The 24104-nt window shown below is 39.3% G+C and overlaps 1 protein-coding gene across 3 annotated transcripts in view; it reads right to left on the bottom strand.

The window, feature by feature from the left end:
* The window catches only part of ZNF451 (zinc finger protein 451), a 34210-nt gene extending 14909 nt beyond the window's left edge, over window positions 1-19301 (bottom strand). Inside the window, exons 1-11 of one of the 3 annotated variants that reach the window (XM_014263657.2) lie at window positions 19158-19301; window positions 18558-18641; window positions 13069-13152; window positions 11721-11846; window positions 10290-10401; window positions 9553-9703; window positions 8048-8174; window positions 6518-6671; window positions 4440-4587; window positions 2278-3926; window positions 1038-1172 (exon numbers count right to left, since the gene is read on the bottom strand). In XM_014263657.2, the coding sequence (XP_014119132.2) occupies window positions 1038-1172; window positions 2278-3926; window positions 4440-4587; window positions 6518-6671; window positions 8048-8174; window positions 9553-9703; window positions 10290-10401; window positions 11721-11846; window positions 13069-13152; window positions 18558-18638 (2767 nt within the window). In that variant the 5' untranslated portion in view covers window positions 18639-18641; window positions 19158-19301. The other 2 variants (XM_014263658.2, XM_014263659.2) reach the window with 2 other exon arrangements.
* Between the last annotated feature and the right edge of the window lie 4803 nt (window positions 19302-24104).

Genomic DNA, 24104 nt, shown 5'->3' on the forward strand with positions numbered 1-24104 from the left:
GCACCTGTGTTTGGAACATCTCTGGGCACAGAATCTTAACTAGCACAAAGGTACCTTTGGTAGGAGTATTTTATTAGTAGGAGTTCCTACTGATAGAGTAACACTATGGTTTTACTATGATTATTTCTTTTGAGTAAGTCAGAGAATAGAAATTTCTGACAACACAGCTCAGACATCCCTAGGTGCAACCAATTTTTTCTAAATGCATCAAAACTATGTTCTAACCTTGGAAAACACTAACAGCATAGAAGACCTTGTCACAGCAAACAAGCTTAAGTCAACTGATGACAAATCAGTTTTGAGTAAATTAGATAGAATGAAGTATGACTGAAAGTCAGTGTCTGAATTCATGTGGGGAAATTCTTTTCTACTAAATAATTCTTTATAAAACCCAGACAGAATAGACAGACATATATTCCTAATAGTTTCTTATTTTTATCAGTAGAAAAAGTTTTTCCAAGGCCAAGTAGATTGAATAACTGTAGAAATAAACAAGTCTTCAGCAATTAAAAACTACAGCCAAACCCTAAATCACAACAGAGTTCAAGGAATGCACAGGTGAAGTGAAATCTGCCCAGAAGTTTAAACTGGGGAAAGCCTTACAAAAGACAGTAAAAACAAACAACAGGTTGCTCAGCCATATGGAAAAGAGAATGTATATAAATGAAGCAGACAACTAACATGGATGAAACAGCAATCTAGTACCATTAGGTATAATATGGAATGTGTGATATCTTTTATATTGTTTATCTTATGAGACCCAATCTAATCGTGTCCAGTTCTGGTGTCCAATTGTAAGAAAGACATGGAACTGTTGGAGCAAGTCCAGGGGAGGGTCAGAAATTGGTAAGAGGACAGTTGATAAGAGCACCAGCCCTATGAAGAGAGGCTGTCAAAGTTGGGGGCTGTTCAGTCTGGAGAAGAGAAGGCTGCATGGAGACTGCTCTTGTTCATTCTCTCAGATTCAAGGAATCTCTGCTCAAGTACATGTGTAGACTTGTTAATCTTACCTTTAATTTACTTCAAACAGTTTTTACCTTGAAAACCCCAGATAAACGTCCCTTGGTTCAGGTTAGCTGGCAGCTGTGTGAAAAAGCTTCCCCAGTTGTCCAGATCCACCAACACAATGTGAGTCATAGTACTCAGATAGTCCAGATCAGGAAGTTCACCATCTTCAATGGGATAAAAAGGATACATTTAAAATTCATGTGACTTTCTGGTCAAGCAACTTGCTTTTGAAAATTCTTGTAGTCACATATATAAGTGAAAAGTTACAAAAAGAAAAGTTACAAAACATGATGTTATTTGGTGAATGCATATATTTTAAAATCAACGGAATTAGCACTTAATAATGCATATATTAGAGAGAAGAGTGGAATTTGGCCATATGATGGTGCAAACCTGGACAGTTTTGTGGTAAGCACAAAAAGCTGTCATCCCGCACCAAGACATTTATTTAATATCCAGCTGTGTGATTTAATAACCACCCCTGACTATGCCAAGTCTCTGTAACATTCAACTGCTTGCATACATAAAAGCACATGAAATGTTTAGATATGCACTTTTTGCTGCACTTCTAACATAAATGTCAACCTCTTAATCAAAAGCATTAAGACACCACTAGTAATCAAGAAACACTTCCAATTTCTGAACACAAGGTACACCTTCAGCATCCTCGATGTCATTCTTAAAAGTGATAATGAACTTGAAAAAAATTGCATGCTTGAGGGAAAAAAACCAAGTCATACTGGGAATATAAATTCTCAGCTGATACTGCTTTTTGGCAAGCTAGGAAAGCTGAGATGATGGTGATATAACAGCACTGCCCACACAGAAAGCACTAACAGGCTCATAAATATTTATATATATAAAGAAGGCAAGTTTCTTTTTGAATGTGTATGCTAAATCACTTTTACACTTCTAGGCATTACATCCCTAATTGGGGTATCCTTGATGGTCCTCTTCCTTTTAGTACCAAATTATGCTCCAAACTAATTTGAAAATCAAATGTTTCGGTCTCAGGATTCTCACATCTGCCTTTTTGTTTCTTTTTTCCCCAGGACTTCATACACATAGCATATAAAAATAAATTGCGGAGTCTGAGTTTTGGAAATTCAAGTACTGAGAATTCAGTGTTTGAGAAATAACAAGTACTAAATTCAAAGCTCATTTATAGACTGGATGTAACCAAATGGTATGTGACATGTACTGACAATGAAACAGAGTGTGTTAAGGACAGCAATACTTTTCTAATGTTGAAACAAATTTTCTACATACTTTCACTACATTCTTCAGACTGTTCTGAGTCCTCATTTTTTATTTTCTTTCCCTCTATTGCGCCCTGCAGAGGAGAAAACCGTGGTCTCTCCTGAGTTTTGGATTGAGATGCTTGAAGTTGTTGCCTGTGAGGTTTTCTGACCACACAAGCCCCACTTGCTGAAAACTTGAATACTGTGTCTTCCGATTCTGATGCAAGACTTGATAGATCAGGTTTCTGCAAGAAGCAGTGTTTCATGTGATAGTGCTGATGTGCGCTTTGAAGATCATCAAAGTTTTTGTTGCATGCAGCACATCTAACAACGTACGTATCTCCCTTAGGTTTTACTGACGTGTGACTCTTGAGATGACTGTTCAAATCAACAATATTCTGTGCTGTTGCAGAACACAAGCAGCATCGAAACCATAAGTTTCCTTTCTGCAGCATGACTTTCTGACAATTCTCATAATCATTCCTCCTGTTTATTTTGGAGATGTAACTTGTCCGGCAACCACAGGTTAAATGGTCTCCTTGTTCAACTGGAAGGAAATCCTCTTGTTTTTTTATTGACGGTTCCATCTGCTCAGGCACAAATGTATAGTCCATGCTATGAAGGGCCTTGTAATGGATTAGAAATTCTTCCTCTGTGTTGAAGAAGAGATCACCACAAAGGCCACAGAAGTATTCAGTCTGTATCTCCTCATTATGATGCTCTTGGAAGTGCCGCTGTAGTGTTCCTATTTTCCGAAAATGATTTCTACATAAGCCACATGAGTACCTGTGAAATGCATGGCTTTCTAAGGACATGCAATGCTGTTTAACACTCTCTTCAGACTCAAACATCTCCTCACAAATGCGGCACTGCCATTTTCCCACAACAGAAGCACTCTCAGGGGAGAGCTCCACAGGGTAAGAAATGCAGTCTTTATCTTCATCTGCAGAAATGCTCACTGCATAAGAAACAGATGGCATAGGCTCATCTTCTACAGCTTCTTGTTCGTAATAGTAACTATGTCCACCATGAAATTCAGTTATGTGTCCCATAATATCCTCTTCTCTAAGATCTACAGAGCATGCTCTGCACCAGAGAAGAAAATTAGTTAAGTGTGCTCCTCCATGGAATCGACTCATATGCAGGCGGATAATGCTTGAATTTTCAGCCAGCTTTCCACACACAGCACACTTGTGACAGATCCTATTTGCTGATAAAATGTGCTTTTCTACTGACTCTTCTGTAAAAAACTTTTGAAGGCATTCACAAAACCAGGCTTTTACTTTGCAAGCACTACCTTGACTTTGGTTTGCAACTTCATCTTCATTTTTATCTTTTAAATTACTCTTCCGTTTTGAAGTAGACCCCGTTTCACTGGAGGACTCATCTGGACTCAAATGTCTTTTAAGCAGTGGTCTTGACCGTTCCACAATGTAGCACAAATGAGACTGATTTTTATGTTTTCCATTGACATGGCAGAACATCAAGATGGACTCTTCCAGTGTAGTAAAATCTCTAATGTTATGCTGAGTGCTTTGTTTGTGTTGGGTCATCTGATTCTTATCAGCAAACAGTTCATCACAATTCTCACAGTAACCTTTCCTTTTAAATATCTCTGCAACTTGGGAGATGCTTTTCTTTGACAGTGCCATGGGCCCAGAATTATAACAACGTGTTCTAGAATGGATTAAAAAAATACAGAGGTTATATCACAACCTGGAACATTTTTCAACTTTCAGATGTACTCGATATATTACCAAGTAGCTACAGGATAAGTGCACAGTAACGGTGTCCTCTATGTACTTTAACCCACCTACCAGCTTGTCAACAAAACCATACAATGTATATTTAGTCTCTGAACTTTGAAGAGAATTAGGTGCTAATTTCCAAAGCTAGCATGTGGATTGATGCTTATGTTTTTGACCATAAATTTTCAAAATTAAATGCTGTCAACTTAGAATTAGCGGAACAGAGAACAGCTTTTGTTGTTCTCTGACAGAAAATACAAAAAGGATCCTGACATTGATCAGCTTTCTGCAGTGTGTAGTACAGTTAAGGGGGCAGGCTTTTGATTGCTTATTCAGATGCTCCTAGCTTTCCTGAACTCCACTATTACCACTAAAGCATGTCTGCATACATGTCATTGATCTATAGATGATCACACTTTAAAGACAGCTGACTTTCACAAACCTGAAATGAGCCGTTAATTCCATATGTGAGCGCAGTATCTTGAAGCAGGACATACACTTCACTTGGAAGGGGACCTCTTTGCACAGAGATATCAAGAGGTTCTTTGCAAAGGATGGAAAAGGTAGCGGATGGCCAGACTTCAATGCATCTATAAAACAGAACAGTACAAAGTGCAACCACACATTAGAGTTTTTCCATAGAATTTCAGCTCTCTGATGACATCACTGTTTACAATTGCTATTGTTACTGGTTTGTCACAGGGTTCAGAATGCAAGTTAACAATTATCAACTGAGCTACAGTAACGGTGCAATGGAAGCTGTAACTAAGTCCTTAATTTTTTAAACTTCTGTAACTATCTTATACCTGAATCTGTTTGAATCTTGCTTTTTCATACACAGTCACTGACCTTACTTCTCTTTTCCTCCTTCTACAATGCCAGGTCAATATCTCTCTTAGGAAGGTTCTTACCATCTTCTCCTCCACCTACCACCAGCTGTCTACACTTACTACATAAAATTTTGTTTTAAGCCATAGAGTATTTTTTTTAAAAAAACCACAATTTATTTAACAAGTTGCCACATACTCTGACCATCTCTTTCTCTCTTTCCCATCCTTAGTGTTAATTCTTAAATTTTAGATGCAGGACTTCCTGTTGTTCTGAGTATATATTCCACAGGTAACTTCTGGTACCAGAATAAGAAAATTCTACTAAAAAGAGAATGGAAAATGGTTTCTAGGTTATATATTATTCATGTTCTGCACCTTAGCAGGCAAATTCTCCTTGCTTTTTATGTTTTAGTAAGATGTGATGATCAGCAGGCAGTAATTTGAGGTTATGCCCTTCAGCTAACTTCACTGGCAGATCTCAGGCCATGCTGATAATTGTTAATCATGAAGCCTTACTAATGTGAAGTAGAAAACAGAGCACTCAATTTTTTGTTCTGAGTTAAGCATTCTCCATCTCTAAACGAGAAAACACTAACTTGTACTTTTAATCTTTTCAAGGCAATAGCTCACCAGTAATCTTTTTTAAAACCTAGGACCTGAATTTAAAAGCACCTGCAGTCATCACATTCAGAATTAATAACCTATTTGAGAATAGAAGTACATTAGAGTGACAATGCATAAGGGAAAGTATAACCATGCATGACTGTCATTTCACAATATGAAGGCAGCAGGACTGACTCAACCTGCAGGGGATTCCTTCAAAGCTTGCCTTCTCTGTACATTTCCTGCAGCCACTCTAGGGAATGGCAGAAGTTGAAGATACACTTATAAAGATGAGAAATAACTGCATGAATCTGTGTGGCCATGTAGGCTTATCCAGAGAGTTAAAATGTCTAAAATATGGCAACTTGGCAGTTTAGCTGACATTGAAGTAAATGCCTTAATGCCTATTGCTTATGTCAAAAAGTAAGTACAGCTATGTTGGGCAATTAACCCTGTTTTCAGCACCATGCTCAGACAGATCTTTCTTCTGGACTTTATTAAGCATGGTTCAGGATGTTGCAAGCTCACAACATAACAGTATCTGAGCCTCCAACAGGCATGTAGTTTGTGCAAGCCATCAGAACGGCAGCAATGTTCCAGCTAAGCACTCTACATTTGCAATTATACAGAGAAGACATTTTCCAAAGTCTTTACCATCAGGAATGCCAAGGACACCAACAAGAAAAATAGCCTCCAAGCACACTACAGTAGAATAAGGGGAAGGAATTCAACAGCCACTCTGACTGGAATTGAAAAGGTAATTTATGTGTTTTGCTCTGAGTCTCTATCAACATGCTACATGTAAACTTATTCAGGCAAGTAGCTGAATGGCTTCACTGGAGGCTGAGCAGCTTATATGAGAGACTCAACAGCATCTTATTACAAGTGTGATAGAGGAATCATTTCTACACAAAAATATGAATTTCAAAGCATCACATTTAAGATCTTAAAAGAAAAACAAGAATTCATTAATAACAAACCTTAAAATCTTAAGCTTTTTTTATGCAACAGAAAAATGTCAGTCACTTCCTATCTTATGAATGAATTATCAGAAAAAATATAAGCAGTACACTTAGTAGCAACATACCACTCAGTTCAGAAACCTGGAGGAAGTGGTTCTCTTGCGACATATGCTGCACACATTCATCTCTTTTGGTGAAAAGGAGGAAGCAGTTTGGGCATGCAAAACACTGAATATGCTGTGGAGGAATACCTTTTTTATGCCCATCATTTTTATTTAGCTGGAAGAGAAAATTATCTATTTAGGAAAAAAACTTAAGTCAAGAAACCAGTCCCAGTTCTCATATCCTCCCATTCCTCTCTCTCTCATTTCTGTGGTAATATTTTCATTTTTAGGTTTTCAGCTAACACATATACATTTATCTACAGCCTACCCCTCTGCTCACAAGACACAAAGAACTGGCCAAAGAACCCCTGTCAAACCCAGTTACTCATCCACCCTAACTACACCATCAACTTCTCCATCCTCTTCTTGCATCACTGAGATCAAGCACCTTCCCTGGGACTATGGGTTCCAGCAATTCTTAGCCATTCCATTTACCCAAGCTCTCAGAAAAAGCTCCCTCTGTCAATAAAGCAGCTGTTTTACCTTATGTCAGTTCTTCTCTAACCTCTTGCTAACCTCTAACTCCCCAAAATGCTGCTCTTCAGAGTGGCCCCAAAGGTCTGTGACTTTTGTAGAAGTGAACTCCTTCCATTCACTTTGCTTTCTACATCAACGTCAGAGCTCTGCCTTCAGATCAAAAATCCTTTAGTTCTCCTTCTGATATTTTTACTTGCTTCTTTCTACATCACCCCAAGAATCTTCATTATATGCTCAGAGCTTTGACTAGGATTATCTCCTCAACCTTATGCACCAAAGTAATCCCATCTTGCTGTCTGCAAGAGACACTCACTGCCTCTCCCCAACCTTGGCTGCTACTCTTGCTAATGTCCCTGAGCACCTCAGAGGCATACAACTTTGAAGCAATGGAAAAAGAGCAGGTACACACTATGATGCAGCCTTTCAGTCTGTCAGGTATGACTGTATATCAAGAGTTATTACTACAAGCAAAATTTAGTTTTATTTTCAGAAAGTCTAACAATTCCCCAAACTTAATGCAGCTTCTGGAGACTAAGTGAGAATATTTGTTATCAAAACACCCTATTTTGAAAATGCTATTCATTATCCAATTCAACACCAGACTGCTTAAATAAAACGCCCATCTCCTTTCCGCTGCTTCTCTTCACTATCACTTATTTCACCCTAACTTCCTACCTTTACCTTTCACAGTTTTGGAACAAAAAAAAAAAAAAAAAAAAAAAAAGGAACGCCTCTCAACACCAAGAGGTTCAAGACAGAACTACAGTCACCTTGAAAGCATACCAAAAAGTACAACCTAATGGTCACATCTAAGGGAAAACTGTCAGGCTGCACCAGGTGCTTGAAACGCAGCAGAATCAGAGAAAACTATCTTGAAGAGTACAAGAGAGGAGAGAAAAAGAGGGTTAAAGAAAAAACAAAACAAAAAAACCCACCAAAATTTAATGCATAATTTTAAGTCTTAAACCCTCTACTACATTCAGTCAGATGAGTTATTTATCCTTATGCTCTTGCCTTAGATAAAAGATGATCATTGTACTGCTGAGAGGTTGAAAATCTTTCGCAGCATATCACACAGGCAAGAGCATTATGTGGGGGTCCATGTAATGTGACTGTTGGATCACAAGGAGAATGATCAAACCTGGAAAAGAAAAAGTAATTAGCAAACTAGTCCCCTCTAAATAGTCAAATAGTGCTTTTTTTAAATGGGAAAAATTCTGTCCTTTGAAACTATCAGACAAAACCCCCCTATCTAACCAACCTAAATTATAAGAACTCCTTAATTCCCCTGTCATGGCATGTGTCAGTTCAAGTGTCCTGTACAGAGATGATTTTCCTGCAGCTTACATGTTAAAATGGCCACTCTGGAGAGATAGCATACTGCTTTTAAGAGAACTAACAAAATCTTAATTTCCTACATAGACATTTCTATAATTTATTTGTTTTTATCTCCCTGTACTAGTTCTGGTTGGGATGGAGTTAATTTTTTGTAATACCTTATATAGTTGTTGTATTTTGGATTTATGAACAACAGTGTTGCTGGCACAGAGAAGTTTTAGAGCAGTGTCAAGGTCTTCTCTGTTTTTCAGACTGTCCCACCAGCAAGATGTTGGGAGACGCAGCTGGGACAGCTGACTTCAAATGGCCAAACAGACATCCCACAGAATAAGACATCATGCTCAGTAATAAAAGTTGAGTGGAGGAGGAAGGGGAGATAGTTGGGAAGAAAAATGAAAAATGCCATCACTCCAAGCTCATATGTGATAGAGTTCTGCCTGTCAATTCCTTACTTTGCTTTGCATGTGTGCGCAGCCTTTTCTTTACTAATTTAATTGTTTTTACCTCAGCCCAGAGTTTTCTCACTTTTACTTTATATCCTACTAAGGAGGGTGGGTGAGTGAGTGAGTGAGTGACCGAGTGGGGCTGAGCTGCCTATGTGGGTTAACCCATGACACTCCCCTCAACTTTTCACCGTCCTGCCTATGGACACATTTACTAGTTAAAAGGCAGTATCTGCTGGAATTGAACACAGACACACTGAGCACTGACTAGCAATATCATCAATGAACACATAGCCTGTAGCTTTTGTTTCTCTTCCCTGCATTAGGGGCTTTTTTTATCTTATCATCAACTTACAAGTTGATGGTAAGTTAGCCTTTTAGTTTATTTCAAGTTTGGATGAAGATACAACTAAACTGGAGTACAGAAATCTTCTCAAAAAATTTCGGACATCAAAAAGCACTCAACAAGAGAAAAACATCAATTCTGAATGAAAAAAACCAAAACCCACCCACACCAAGTAAAAAAACTAAACCAAGCCGACCAAAAAAAACCCCGTCCATAGAGTCTCTATGGATGAAGCTCATCCATACAAATTGTAACATATTAATTGGCTCTCAAAGTGGAGCTTTGTCAGCGCAGGCAGCTTAAAGCAGACTTGATGCTGATGTCTCAAGTTAGAGTATATTCTTTTATTATTATTATTCCATGCACTGAACTCTTGCAATGTATCTCCTTACCTTTGAAGGTGACCTAGAAGAAGATGTACATTATCAAATCGTCTGTTGCAATGCATCACAGGACAATATTTGGGTCTGCTGTTGACTTGAGCCTGACCTGTTCTCTTATAAACACCCCTTTTTCCACTGTTAACAGAGCCTGGTTTCAGACCTGTGTTACAAAACAAAGTACTTAACCAGAAGCTGAATTACAGAGACTTAAGAAAACAACACACATGCCCTAAAACATTCCAGAATCAAACTGCAGTGATTCTTAAAAGCAAACTAAAAATCCACTCACTGTCCTTCAATCCTACTACACTAAGTCTGCTCTGTCACTGTCTCTTCAATTCCCAGTAGTGTAACTTTTGAAACAGTTTGATACCCTTCCTCCAGGTCCTCCAGCCAGTATTTTAAATTCATTAAACATTGAGATGTTACTCTTACTTATACATTTCTAAGCAACAGTTCAACAGTAATATTTTTTCTTCCTAGCAACTTTGCTTATAAAAATAACTAACATTGCCTTACTGGTTTTTAGACTTCTTATCTTAAATTTTCTACATAGCAATACATTACAAGAATAGTTTTCATGGAAATAAATGTTTAGGTACTTTCAAATTATATGCTCTAGCAAAATTAATATTGTAGGATTTGGTTATGCATAAGGCACCTGCAAGCTCAACACAATTTTCGTATGTTCTACTCTGTGATGCAGGATTTAGCAACCATCACTCAAATTATTTTTCTATTCTTACCTGGCATTTTTAACCACTGGTCCACACATAACCTTGCAGCTTCTGTATCACTGTGTTCCCGAATAAATTCTAATTCTTGCAACCCATGAGCATACAGGGAATCAACTTTCTCCTATGGGAAAAAACATACCAGACAATGTTGTGATCAAATTTTTAAAAAAAAAGATTAAGTATGTATCTCAAAACTCACATAAGGGCTCCTAAAAAACACACCCACAAAAAGCTGAGTGAGGGAAAAAAAAATCTTACAACTTAACTGACTTCTATTTAATACAATAAAACTGTAATGTAATAGAAAAAAAAAAAGAAAGAAAAAGGATTTTTTACTTTGAAGACTAAATTTAAGTCTGCAGTTTGCATTATCTGATGAAGAGTGAAGAGCCAAGCAGGAGCATATGCATCTTTAACAAAAGGATATTTTAGCCTTCATTCTCAAGCCACTTTAAAATCTACACAGTTATTTCTGACTCCACTTTACAGTTGAAAAACCGTATATGGAAACATAAACAGATTGCCAAATTCAAAGTGGAAGAGACAGAAGGGGGATGGATGTCGGCCTCCAGACTTCAAGGCATCCCTGGACTATATGTAATCTAGCCTTTTACTGCTGTACTACAGTTGCACAGTCTACCATAGACGGTAACAAGTTCTAACTATAGTAGAATTATGTCATTTTAAAAGCCATTAACAGTGTTGAGAAAATTAGGCTGGGAAGTCAGCACATTTTGCCAACTCTGGAGTTACATTTGTCCCTGCTCAATTCCATTAAGTTCTTGCACTCCCATTCCTTCAGGATGTCCAGCTCCCACTGAAAGCAGTCCTACCATTAAGCCCACTGACTGTTATCTCCCAGTTTGTAATAAAAGTAAAAAGTACCTTCTTTTCAAATGGCTGCAAAGTGCAACTAATAGAACTCAACTTTAAAATTACACCTTAAACACTAAAAATTTTATCCCATTATGAAATACTACCTGATACAGATTTAATGTGGCAAACAGCTTCCCAAAAATCTCAGACAAAAGCAGGTAAATAGCAAGGGTTGCTGCATGGTGGCTTGTGATAACTGTTACTTTTCAATTAACTGAAATATCAGAATATCAGAATAATTGATACTAAGGTATCTCTGCTATATATACAAACAAGAGAACAAGTTTTTGCCATTTGTTTTCATTAATTTCATTCCTCCCCCCTTAGGAGCTACAGTAAGACTAGTAAACTGATTAGTTAAAAGCTGATGCCTTAAGTCCTTAAGGCATCAAAGCCACTGAAAAGACAAAGTCCATGTCCATGCTGTGTTTCACACAATGCCCCAGAAGCAGACGTCTAGTTGCTAATTCCAGGTATTCCTAAACAATTTTTTCATTTACTTAGTAGTGAAAACAAGGACACTTGTGACTACAAGGCCTTTTTTATGCAATTCTTCCAAAATACCTTAAAAGCTTTATTTTTCTCTTCTTTTTGTTGTTTCTCTACTTCAACATGGCGTGCCAGACGATCCAGGGTTGATGTAACTCGTTCCTTCTGATAGTCAATGTGATCCTTACGCTTAGTGTTTCTCTACAATTGGAAAGTTAAACTCTTATTTGGTGATTGTTATGAACAAGACTAATAATAATTATGAACATAATTATTATTTTGTTATGAACAAACACTAATACAGTGAAAAGTGACACCCAAGCACTGTGACATAATTCAGTAAAGATACTTTTATCCTAAGTTCCATGATCTACCTTGCAGTTTTCTCTTCCTTTTTACCAGCATCTGCAACTTCTGTTAAAAAACAACCTTCCCCTCCACATATTCAAGGCAATTCACCATAAACATTAGCCTCACCAAGCAGTAGAGGAACATGCATGATTGTGCTGAGTGTCCCAGAAGTCTCCAACAAATGAAAAGCAAGTACTTCTAAGTAAACAAAATCCCTCCTGACTTCAAAAAGCCAACATGCAGCCCATCTAAAAAACCTGAAAACTGCTATCATTCTTGCTCTAACACTGCCCACTATCTTCAAAAAGGCAGAATATGAGCTTTTTCTAGCCTAAGGGATAGGCCCCATACTGTAGTTTCCTCTTCTTACAGTCATTTCTAGAAATGATCCCTGTAATGTCAGCCTGTCCATGTAGAGATCACCTTTCCTTAAGAATCACGTCTATTACAAACATCCTCTGCTGCAACACAGAAAAAAAAAAGCTTAAAGATAGTCACTGCTGCCAAAACCAGCTCTAGTAGGGTCTATTGTCCCCTTCAGAGGCCTTGCAGAGCAGGCAGACTAAGTTTGGGGGATAGATAAACTAATGAGCCTGCTTCTGACTCGTACATTCTTAGAATGGATTATGAAGGATTAGGCTAAGACCAGACTGTCACTGGAACAAGGTCATTCAACCCATAAATTGTTCCTAAAAAGTTATTTTAGAGAGAAAAGGCCTGCTAGTAGACCAGATATGTTTTCAAGCTAGAAACTGGACATCCTGACTTCTGAGGCTGCATGTAAAGTGACATTTTATTTCCACACATTTGTTAAGATGACTGAAAGACAAATAAAAGTACTGAGTGATTTCAAGACAGAAAAAAATATCTCTGGAAAAAATGGAATACTGGTATTCTTCCTTTTCATTCAACAGCAAGTAGAAAAATCAAAATATTTCAATACTGGTTATTTTGTACTTGTGAAAAATACATCTATCAAGGCTTTTGTGAAGAGTAACTGATCGGAAAAAATACAGAAGACCAATTATTTTATTCAACCAAGATGTCTCCAAATACATTCCAACATACTCACATGAAAATAAGAACTGCTATTAGGTTCTTCATCCTCACTGCTTACAAGATCAATGCATTCAAGGACAGGCCTTAAAGGTCCTTCCTGGAAAAAAGTGTTAAAAACACACACACAAAAGCATTGAATTGTCTTCCTCAGAGATAAAATGTACCATCTGCCATATATTGGAAGTTTGTTCAAGATATTAAAAATCAACTACGTAGGGTAAGGTTCGGAAGACCTACTGCCTCATGATGAGTAGCAGAGAGAAAAGCAGCATGGAATCCCCTCTGCTGTTCTTAATGCATCTCATTCTTTACATTCTTCCACCTTTCAAGGCAGTAAAGCTGTTCAGCTGGCCAGGCATGAACAGCTTCTCTTTCTCACTGGGGAGAAGAGGGATGAAACCTCAGACAGATGACAAAAGCTTCTATGAATCAACCTGCCAGCCTCCAATTACCCCCGAAGAGTAACTCTTTATGATTAAATAAAGATAACATGGTTTTCTAAATGAAATATTAAAAGATCCTCTGCAGATTTGCTTCTGTAGAAATTGACAAGCTCTGCAACACTTTTAAGAAATTAAATCTTTATTAAACAAGTGTTAGCAAGTAAGAGTTCAAAGACACACTGACCACCTGACTGTCTGATCAGTTCAATAATGTGTTTTGAAATGCTCAGTTCTGATCCTAACAGCTTCTTCAAGGGCAGAGATTTTTCTTGTTTGTGTTTACTTACTCTTAGGGCTGAACAACTAACCAAAACTTGCAAAACTGACAGTTGAAATGCTGAGTAACTTGCTTTCAAGCCTAGAAGTTCAAGTGATCAAAACAGTAATTTTAACACAAGTAATATTACACTTGATTAAATGCCTTCTGCACACATGAAATATTCTTTTTTTCTTCCAATATCTGTGCCTTTTTCTATGCAATTTTTGGGTACTGTTTACCTCCACACAAGACAAGCCCCAAACTGAAAGTTATGAGAGTTTTAATTACTTTATTTTCCAGATGGTTCAACTAAATAGTAAGGCAAAGACAGTGCCAACCCTGAAGATTCCATCACTATAAGAGAATTAAGAAGATGAGGATCGGAGAGCTTCATCCTACCTGATGTAACTGCCTCCCGGATGAGTGCGGGTGTTAATCTTGGCACACACAAAGTTTGCCATTTCAAAAAAACAACATGGACAAACTCTCCATGAACAGCTGAAAGCTGGGGCCTCTCTAGCTGACTATACTGGCATACTTGGCACCCAGAAAGACACAAAAGTGTTCAGATGTACTAGCACTAAGATATGCTCACTCTTCAAATCTTAACAGCAGATCCTTCACTTTCAAAGAAAAAAACAAAAAAAATCAAACCCCAAAAACAACCAACCAACCAAAAGCAAAACAAAGAAACACCCAACCTAAAAACATCCCAAACCTCCAACACAATCCACTTCTAAATTACTTCCCTTGACAATCTTCATAAGCCATTCTTCTCACAAACCAACAGCCATGCCATTGCACAAGAAACAAAATTCACAGGTACTTCTGTGAGTAGAAGAATTTCTAGGTTTTTAATTCTCCAGCCAGCTGTGGCATCTCTGCTGTTATTCACAGCTTTGCCTGGAAGCATCAACAGAACTGTAATTTCACTATGCTATCCAAAATACCCACTCTAACTGTTAATACAATCATATTTAACTGGTGACTGGTAAAGATGAAGCCCCATATTCATCTCCAAGTTTCTTTTCAAGGAGTTCTGTGAAGCTCATTTTTATCCCGAAGTTTTCTTTGAAAGCCCTGAACTGTGGTCCCTCTTTCAGGCCCTTCACCATTTCACTTGATCTTTGGGTGATGTGGCCTAGCTAACAGACACCTTGTCCACTGACACCATGCAAGGTGCTCTGTTTGCTGTTTTAGCTTTGTGTGCATTCAGACCAAGTGCCAGTTTACTTAAACAGCACAATAAAACTTCTGCATAGCTACACACACACTAGCAAACAGAAAACATGGATCTAGCTTTCATGTATGTGACCACAAACTTATCTTTGACAAATAATTATGTGAGCATCATTGTGTATACACATGTAAATACACCTATTATCACAGAACAAGTTTACATTGAAATAAATTTTTAAAAATTGACACAAGATGTACTCTGCACAAGATTTGTATTCTGAATCTTTGTCTCAGCAGACTTCCAACTTTTAAGACTGCTAAGAACCGACCAACATTGTGAACCAACATGCACTTAACAAGTTTTGTCTTTATAACCTAGCAAATACAAACATTCAAGTCCCTGGCTGACGTGGGATGGGTGCAGAAAGAGTTGCTTCCCAACACCACTATCATTTCATTCAGTTCCTGCTGTGATACAACTAAAAGCCAGAGAGACAAATACTTCATTCTGAATATATAATATTTAATACCACAGAGCTAAAGGAAGCAAAATCTTTAATTGGTAACTACCATGTTTTAGTGCATTACTTGATTTGGTATATTAACTAACTCTCCTCTAAGTCTAATGCTTTTGGTGCCAGCTGTGGCAACCTGAATTATCTAGCTATTTGTTCACAGGGCATTACAATTGTGAATTTCTTCACTCTTGCCTTATCCTTCCCAAGTAAGCAAAATGGAGGCAAGACCATCCTGTGTTAGGAACACAGGAGTAACAGCTTGCACTGTAGATTATGTAGATATCTCTCTGGTGATATCCAAAACTTAAAATGTAATGCTTTTAAGTGGACAAAATATGTTTTAATGCAGAATTAAAAGGAAAATTATGGAAGAATAGTTTAAAGTTTCTTGGAATGAGGGTCAATCAGACTACAAAAGCTGAAAATCTCTGGCAGCAGCAGACTGACAAGAAGTCTTTATTTGAAGGAGCAAAAGCACAGTCCTACAGTATGAATTCAAACACTCTAGTATGAGTGAATGAAGTAGAAAAAAAAACAAAAACAAAACCACAAAGAAAACCTGATCAGAGATAAAAAACCCACATCAAACCCACATCTGACTGTCAAGAAGGAAAAAAAAAGAGAAAAAGGAAGAAAAACACAGATCACATGGGCTACAGCTACTTGTTTTCTATCAAAATGAGCAAAGGTTGGGATACTCCAGTAGCTTCTCTAATTCAATTTATACAGTACTATCTTGTGCACTGCGTCTTTAGGACATGCAGATAATCAGGAGGCATTCATCCATAACATTTAAGAGTGTAAGTTTCCAGTCATACACATTATTATATGGAAATGATGATCTAAAGCTAGCCAAGCAGTCTAGAAATCCTTTTGCTAAGTCCAAAGTCACCTTCATTCAGAGGAAATGAAAACTGAAGACATACTGCTGGTATTAGGTGTTGGCCTAATAGGGTCACGCCCCTTTCCCCTCAGATTCATCAATCACAATAACCACCTCCTCACGCCAGGATATAAATCCTGCACAAAATTTGAGCAGTCATCTTCCTATATATTCATATATATATATATATATATATATATATATATGAATATATATAGCAGCCTCTCTTGGAAGCAATAGTCACTAGGACCACAAAAACTATTATGCACAGGCATAAAGACTATTATCCACAGGCAAAGCCAAGGGGGAAAAAAAAAAAAAAAAAAAGGTGGCCAGAAGTGGTGATTTTAGTTCTTTTGTTTCAGTTGTCTTTCAGTTACTGTTCTTGGGGCTCCAGCAGCCCTCCAATCCTTACACATTCCAAGCCATACTTGCTTCCTTGTTCATAGCCCAGTTTGAAGAAAATGAAGCTTATTCAGTTATGACCACAGAATCATAGAATGGTTTGGGCTGGAAAGACCATCTTGTCCCAACTCCCCTGCCATGGGCAGGGACATCTTTCACTAGACCAGGCTTCTCAGAGGTCCCTCCAGCCTGGCCTTGAACACTCCCAGGAATGCGGGGCTTCCACAACTTAGCCGGGCAACCTGTTCCAGTGCTTCACCACCCTCACAGAAAATAATTTCTTCCTAGTACCTAATTTAAACATACTTTTAGTCTGAAGCCATTCCTCCTTGTCCTCTCACTATATACTCTTGTTAAAAGCCCCTCTCTATCTTTTCTGTAGTCTCCCTTCAGGTGCTAGAAGGCTGCAATTAGGTCACCTTCAAGCCTTCTTTCCCACAATCCCAATTCTCTTAGTCCTTCCTCACAGGAGAGGTCCTCCATCCCTCTGATCATTTTGGTGTCCCTCCTCTGGACTAACTCCAACAGGTCTTTGTCCTTCCTGTGCTGGGGACCCCAGAGCTGATGCAGCACTGCAGGTAGGGTCTCACCAGAGCAGAGGGGCAGGATCCCTGCCCTGACCCTGCTGGTCACGCTGCTTTTGGTGCAGCCCAGGATACACTGGAATTTGGAAACACGCATTGCCAGCTCATCCAACAATCCCAATCTCTCTCTGCAGATGCACCTGTGTGTATATAACGAACTTGGAACTCCTTAATAAATTTTGCCCAAATCAACCAAAATATTAAGATGTCTCAGAGATAACCAACTACTTCTAATTTTTGCAAAGAAACACCTATCCTTCATACTAGAGCACATAAATACTCCTGCAGAAAAAGACTGCATGTTGAACTTCGGGTTTAATCAAACACCATACAAAATGGGGGGGAATCTAGTAATTATTCAGCATGTTGTTAAAAAATAAGACAAATATACAAAAAAACAGCCACTAAAAATACTGGCACATCATTGAATCACTTGACCTTAGTAACATGACTTGTTCCTTCAATAAAAACATCTTTAGATGTGTAGATGTGGCTCCTAGGGACGTGGCTTAGTGCTCAGTTAATGGCTGGACTCAGTGATCTTAATGGTCTTTTCCAAACTAAACAATTCTATGATTCTATGTAATCCTGCCATCCAGCAGCACTTCACTGATGACACCAAAAACACAGGCAGCATGAAAAATATTCTGCTTCTCTTGGAAATCCAACAGATACAAGTGTCTAAAAGTTATGTTCACATAAAGCGTGTCGGCATTAGACTAGGTACCATACAATAAAGAGTGTCTCACCATTTGAGAGGATTGTTTAAGGCCTCTAACCTATTACTTCCTTCCTCTTCTAAACTGAGTACAGTGATTTCAACATTGATTTGGAGATTGAGCAGTGATTTATTCCATTAACTCTAGAGGGACTATTAATCAAAATACTATGCAATATGTTTACCAGGAAAAGTACCCACAGTGCCTTCTCATATACCTCACCAATCACTGTAATACCCCCCTCACCTGCTCAGATACTCAAGACCACGTTTTCTCTACAGGACCAACCAACATCATCTTATACCACTCCAAGAAAGGGCACATAAGCATTTAAGATCGAGTTGTTATCTGCCACAAACATTCACAAATAAAATTATGTTTAAGAGTAATGCTTTACATCGAAATACAATCATCATCAACAGAGTCAATGAAGACCCTTTTCCTGTTTTCTGGACTACTGAAATTGTATTTTTTACTACAAGCAGTGTATTTCCAGTACAAGGTCTACTTACTCCAACGAACTCAATCTCGTCTTCACTTTCAGAAGGTGGTAAATCACTCTTGCGAAGACTATCAGAGCTATGATTCTCCATTATCTAAAGAGAAACAAAACATACTATATAATTTCACTCTCTGAGTTTCGTTTAACTATATAGCAGTTTCCATTTCACCCCTTCTTTGGCTTTGCAGTGTATCTGTACTCAAACCGTCTTTATCACTCACTCTCAATTATCAGTGACACCAGAATAAGTGGTAAACGACTGTATCTCGAATCACGCCACCGTAGTTTTCCAAATACGCAAACCGTGGTTTTATCTACAAGGCATACCAATACCTACACTCCTCCAGCAGCCATAGCTGTAGTGTGGCAGCCCAAGGACATGCCTGAGCCTGAAACCCCAGCAAGAGCAGAGACCCGAGCTCCAGCCTAGCGGTGCTCAGCCACCGACGAGCCGAGGCCGGCCCCTAAGAGCTGCGGCCGAGCTCGGGCCAGTTTCTAGCAGCTGCGGCTGCTCTGGCTGCTTCGGGCCGCTCTAGGACCGCGGCGGAGGGCTGAGCTTCCCGCTCCGAAACAGCGGCGGGGGCTGCGGTGCTGACTCACGTTCCCGTACCACACGGCCCGAGGCACACGGCTCTGCGGGCTCCGCACGCCGGGCTGGCCGCACTGTGGTTCGCCGGGCCCCGTCCGCGACCGCTGCTCTGCAACCGCCGGCCCCGCGGCCCGCGCAGCGCCCCGGCCCCGCTCACTCGCCGCAGGGCCCCGCGGGCAGCAACGCCCCGAGCCGCCGTGGCCCCGCTTCCTCTGCGGCCCGGGGGCGGGGCGAGGGCGCGGCACGGCTCGCCGGGATCCGGAGGTGCCGCCGCTGCGCCCCGAGTTCCCCATGGCAGGTGCCGGCGCTACCGCGGCAGCACCATGGCGCGGCCCCCCGGCCGGCGCTCCGGCCTCTCTCCTTCTTTTGGGCTCTCTCCTTCTTCCAGCCTCCCCTCGGCCGCCTTCAACTCGATGTTGGGCTGCATCGAGTTCCGGCTCGGCCGGGGAAAATCCGCACGCCCCTTCCGGGGAGGAGGAGGAGGAGGAGGAGGAGGAAGAGAAGGAGGAGGAAGGGCGGCTATTGGGGCTGGGAGCCGAGGGGAGGGAAGGCGGCAAAATCGTCAATTTGGTTAAGCCTAATTTCCCCTTGGTAAAGCCATACTGATAACGCAATGATTTTTTTGTCACTGAGAGGCCTAGAAATAGTTATTGGGATTGGACTTCATTAGTTTCCCAGGAATCAGGATGAGGCTGACTGGCCTGTGGTTCTTCCTGCCTTCCTTCTTCTGCCCTTCTTGAAGATGGAGATGGCATTTTCTTTCCTCCCGCCTCAAGCACAGCACCAGACACCATGATCCACGAAAGATAATAGAGAGTGATCTCACCGTGACATCCGTCAGCGCCCTCAGTACCTCTTGGTGCATCCTGCCAGGGCCCATAGACTTAGCATGCATGTGTCCAGCTTGGTAATGTATTTATTCCCTGGCTTGATCCTCTCCCACAAGGGTACATCTTCCTTGGTCCAGCCTTTCCTCCTGATTTTTGGGAACCTGAATTCCTAGAGGCTGATCTTGGTAGTGAAGACTGAGGCATGTGCTGTGTCACTGTCATCTGTCTCATTTAGCAATGGGCCTACATTTTTGTTAGTCTTTTTTTGGTCATCTATGACTTACAGAAACCATACTTCTTGTCTTTGACATCCCTAGCTAGACCCAATTCCAGTTGTGAAAAACGAGGTTCACATAATTTTTACAGAATTTAAAAGTTTAATAAAAAAACAATTAGGAGAGAAAAATAAAGTATACAGATACGGCCGGGTGTCTCTGCATTCAGCTAAGAGAGCACACACTTACTAACAAAGGATTGTCCCTTAAAAACAGAATCCTACTACATATCCATAAATTCTCATACATATTCATAGGATCTTTGGTGTTCTTCTGTTTAGTTTTCTCTTGCCCCCTTCCCAATAGATCAGTCTTCTTGGCACCATTGAGATTTACATTCTCTGATACCAGGAACACAATAAATTCTTCCCCCAGAGCTCTGGTCACTGCTATCTTCATCTGGATAAGATAGTTTACAAATGCAGGAGTTCTCTAGCTATTTTTTTTTCTCAGTCTTTGGATTATACAAACAAAGACAGTTTTTATTTTAATACTATGCCATAACTTAACATATATGTATTATACTACTATTTCTAAATTTCATCAATAACAGAAATAAAGAAAACTATATTAATACAACAAAATTTCTCATTCTTATACACATAACATTCATCTTAATATTTGTGAAAAGCCAATAACATAAAATGTATCTATAACACAGTCATGCTTTAGCTTTCCTAACTTCATCACTGTATGCTTGAACAATGTTTCTCTATTTCTCTGAGGTAAGCCATCCTTCCTTCCATGCTTTGTGTGCCTCCTGTTTGTGCTAGAGTTTGACCAGGAATTCTTTGTTCATCTATGCAGGCCTTGTGGCATTTTTGCCTAACTTCCTATTCACAGGGATGAACTGTTCCTGAGCTTGGAGGAAGTGATCCTTAAATACTAACCAGCTTTCTTGAGCCCCTCTTGCCTCCAGGGCTATATTCCATGGGGCTCCTCCAGGCAGATCTTTCAGGATGCCAAAATTCACTCTCCAGAGTAGTGGGCCTGCTTTTTATCCCTCCCCTCAGGATCCAGAGCTCCACCATCTCATGCTCACTGTGGCCAAAGTTGCCTTGAACTTTACATTCCCCACAATCCCTTCATGAGTATAGGTCCAGTAAAGCATTGCTCATTATTTGTCCTTGTTGACTCCTTTATGACTTGAAAGAAGTAGCCACTGCACTCCAGAAACCTTTTGGATTGCTTATGCCCTGATGTCTTGTCCCTCCAGCAAATATCTGAATGGCTGAACTCCCACATTAGGACCAGGGCTTGCAAACACGAGGCTGCTCCAATCTAGAAAGGGACTGGGAGATTTCTCCATTTATAGTGTCTCACAGACGTTCCTTTGCTTGAATGCAAGAGCTGAAGGTGACCTCTCCTAAGACCCATCTTCTTGATTTTGTGTTCTGCTCCTGCCACATCACCTTATGCCCATTGCTTTTTTTCTGTGTTCATCAATCCCCCACAAGGCTGCTGATTACTCTCTCACTTAATTCTTAGTTTAAACCTCTGCTTATGTGGTCAGTGATCCTACTGCAAATACTAAAAATAACTTTGCCCTGCTTAGTGAGGTGCATCTCATCTCTACATGATTTACAAGCAGGGTCCCATGGTCATACAACTCAAATCCTTGTCAGCAGCACAGCTTCTGCCAACAAGTATTGACTTGTCCTGTCAGTGCCCCCTCACTGCCAGGATTGAGAAAACATCACTCAGACCCCCATGCCCATGATTCTTGCTGTTTATCTGCTACTGCTCTCCTGCTTCTTCCTATAGTTATTTTTGCCACCCAAAGCAAAAGTCAGTATGAATATTCTTTAGTCAATGCATTGGCTTTGAGTAAGCTGAACAGTGTAAATGTCACCTGTGAGTTTCGTGTCAGTATAAAAGAGCTGCTTGCACACCCACAAAACATTTCACTAGTGTGTGCTTATCAAATCCTGTAAACACAGGAGAGAAACAGTTCAAGGTAGCATGTTAAATTTTGGTGTTATGTAAGAGAATAGACAACTATCAGCAATATCATATCACATACTGTAAGCACTAATTAGTGCACTTATTTTTGCTGAAAACAGAGAATTACTACTGAAAACACAGAGTTAGTTTTAAGCCTCTTTCCAGATGGATATAAAAACAACTTTATGATAGACTATAGACATATTGAGCTGCTAGTTGTATCTACTAGTAATATACTCATTATCAGCTGTACAACTTAATCACTCTTGTTGGAGTGTATAAACAACCCTCATTTGTCTAGTTTTATTTCATTATTAAAATAATGGAAACCTCACTGCCCCTTAGAAAGTCATTGTTGCTGCCTAAACTTTAATATTTTGCATTTCTAACTTGAATTTGCTAACAGAACGTTGATAGCAGTCATTCTGTTTGTAGCTTGCATTTGCATGTGGTAACTTGATTTTTGAGATTAGATAATATGAGGACCTGTAGTAAAAACTTACTAGGGCAGGATGGTGGCATTATTTTCTCAGACTCTGGGACCCTATGCAAATGATACTCACTTAAAAATGAATTTTTCAGTAGTCATTCATGTAAATGTTAACTCTTGCAATGACAAGTCCAAATTTCCTCCTTGTATGTAAACAATACAGTTAAGGAAAAGAAAATAGTAAGGGAGTTGCCATGCAATAATTTTCAATATGCTAACAAAACTCTACATTCCAAAATTTGTGTATTTCATCTAATTCTTGTGAAAGAACAGTTGCCAGGCTTTGGGCCAGCTTAGGAATGTTCTTGTGCAGAACTTGTTGGGGATGATAGGGAGGTGAGGTAAGGAGAAGCAGGGTTTTTTTGTGAGATCTTCATGAGCTCTCCAAGTCCAAAGCTCAAATAAAGTTTAGATATCACACAGGATATGGAAGCTGTTTCAGGGCAGCTGATCTTTATAAGTTCAATAATGCTCTCTAGAAATTAATTCCACATATTCACTACGTGCCCTTAATTATAGAGTAGGTTTAGATTAAATAGTATTAGGAAGAAAATCCTTACTGTGAGGGTGGTAAGGCACTGCAACAGGTTGCCCAGAAAAATTGTGGATGTCCTATCCATGGAAGTGCTCAAAACCAGGTTGAATGGGGCTTTGAGCAGCCTGGTGTAGTGGAAGATGTCTCTGTCCACGACAAGGGGTTTGGAACTAGATGACTTTTAAGGTCCCTTCCAACTCAACAATTCTATGATTCTAGTTCAAATATATTTCAACATTATTGCTTCTCTCCTTGCTCCTGTAAGTGAAATTCTGATTTCTTTTATAACCATTTAATTCCTTCTTGTATCAACATGGTATGCTGCCACTTATTCTTGATTTAGAAAATTTAGGTACCTGGTGGTTTGGGTTTTTTTACTATCTGTATATCTTACTAACAGGGGACATGAACTTGACATGCATTAAACAGCCTGATTTATTCAACAGTATACTTTTTCAGAAAGATTTTTATCCTGCTCTTCACATATCTCAATATTCTTCCCACCTTAGAAAACAAGTGCTCTTCTGAGCACTTAATGATAAACAGTTACCAAATTTTTTTCCCATGGTAACCTTCAAATTCAATCTAATGGAGTAATAGAAATAAATAGTTGAAATTATTAGTTTTAGTATTGCTTACCTTTTCAGTAGTAAATCTCCAGTTACTAAATGCCATTATGTCTAATGTCACTACAGCTTCTCTAGCAGCCATCAGTCTTCTCCCATTCTGAGGACGACAAATAACTTGACCTCTGTTACTTCTATCAAAATTTTACACTTTGGAACACTACACATTTATTTATAACCAATTAATTTTTATTTTAATTCAATTTTTTGGGAAGTGGTATTATGCTGATCTGATGTCCTTTTCTATTACTTCTGAAGTTTCTAATCT

The sequence above is a fragment of the Pseudopodoces humilis genome, chromosome 3, assembly GCF_049639895.1.
Source record: "Pseudopodoces humilis isolate 2021_Gansu_Grassland_sample_001 chromosome 3, ASM4963989v1, whole genome shotgun sequence".
Lineage (NCBI taxonomy): Eukaryota > Metazoa > Chordata > Aves > Passeriformes > Paridae > Pseudopodoces > Pseudopodoces humilis.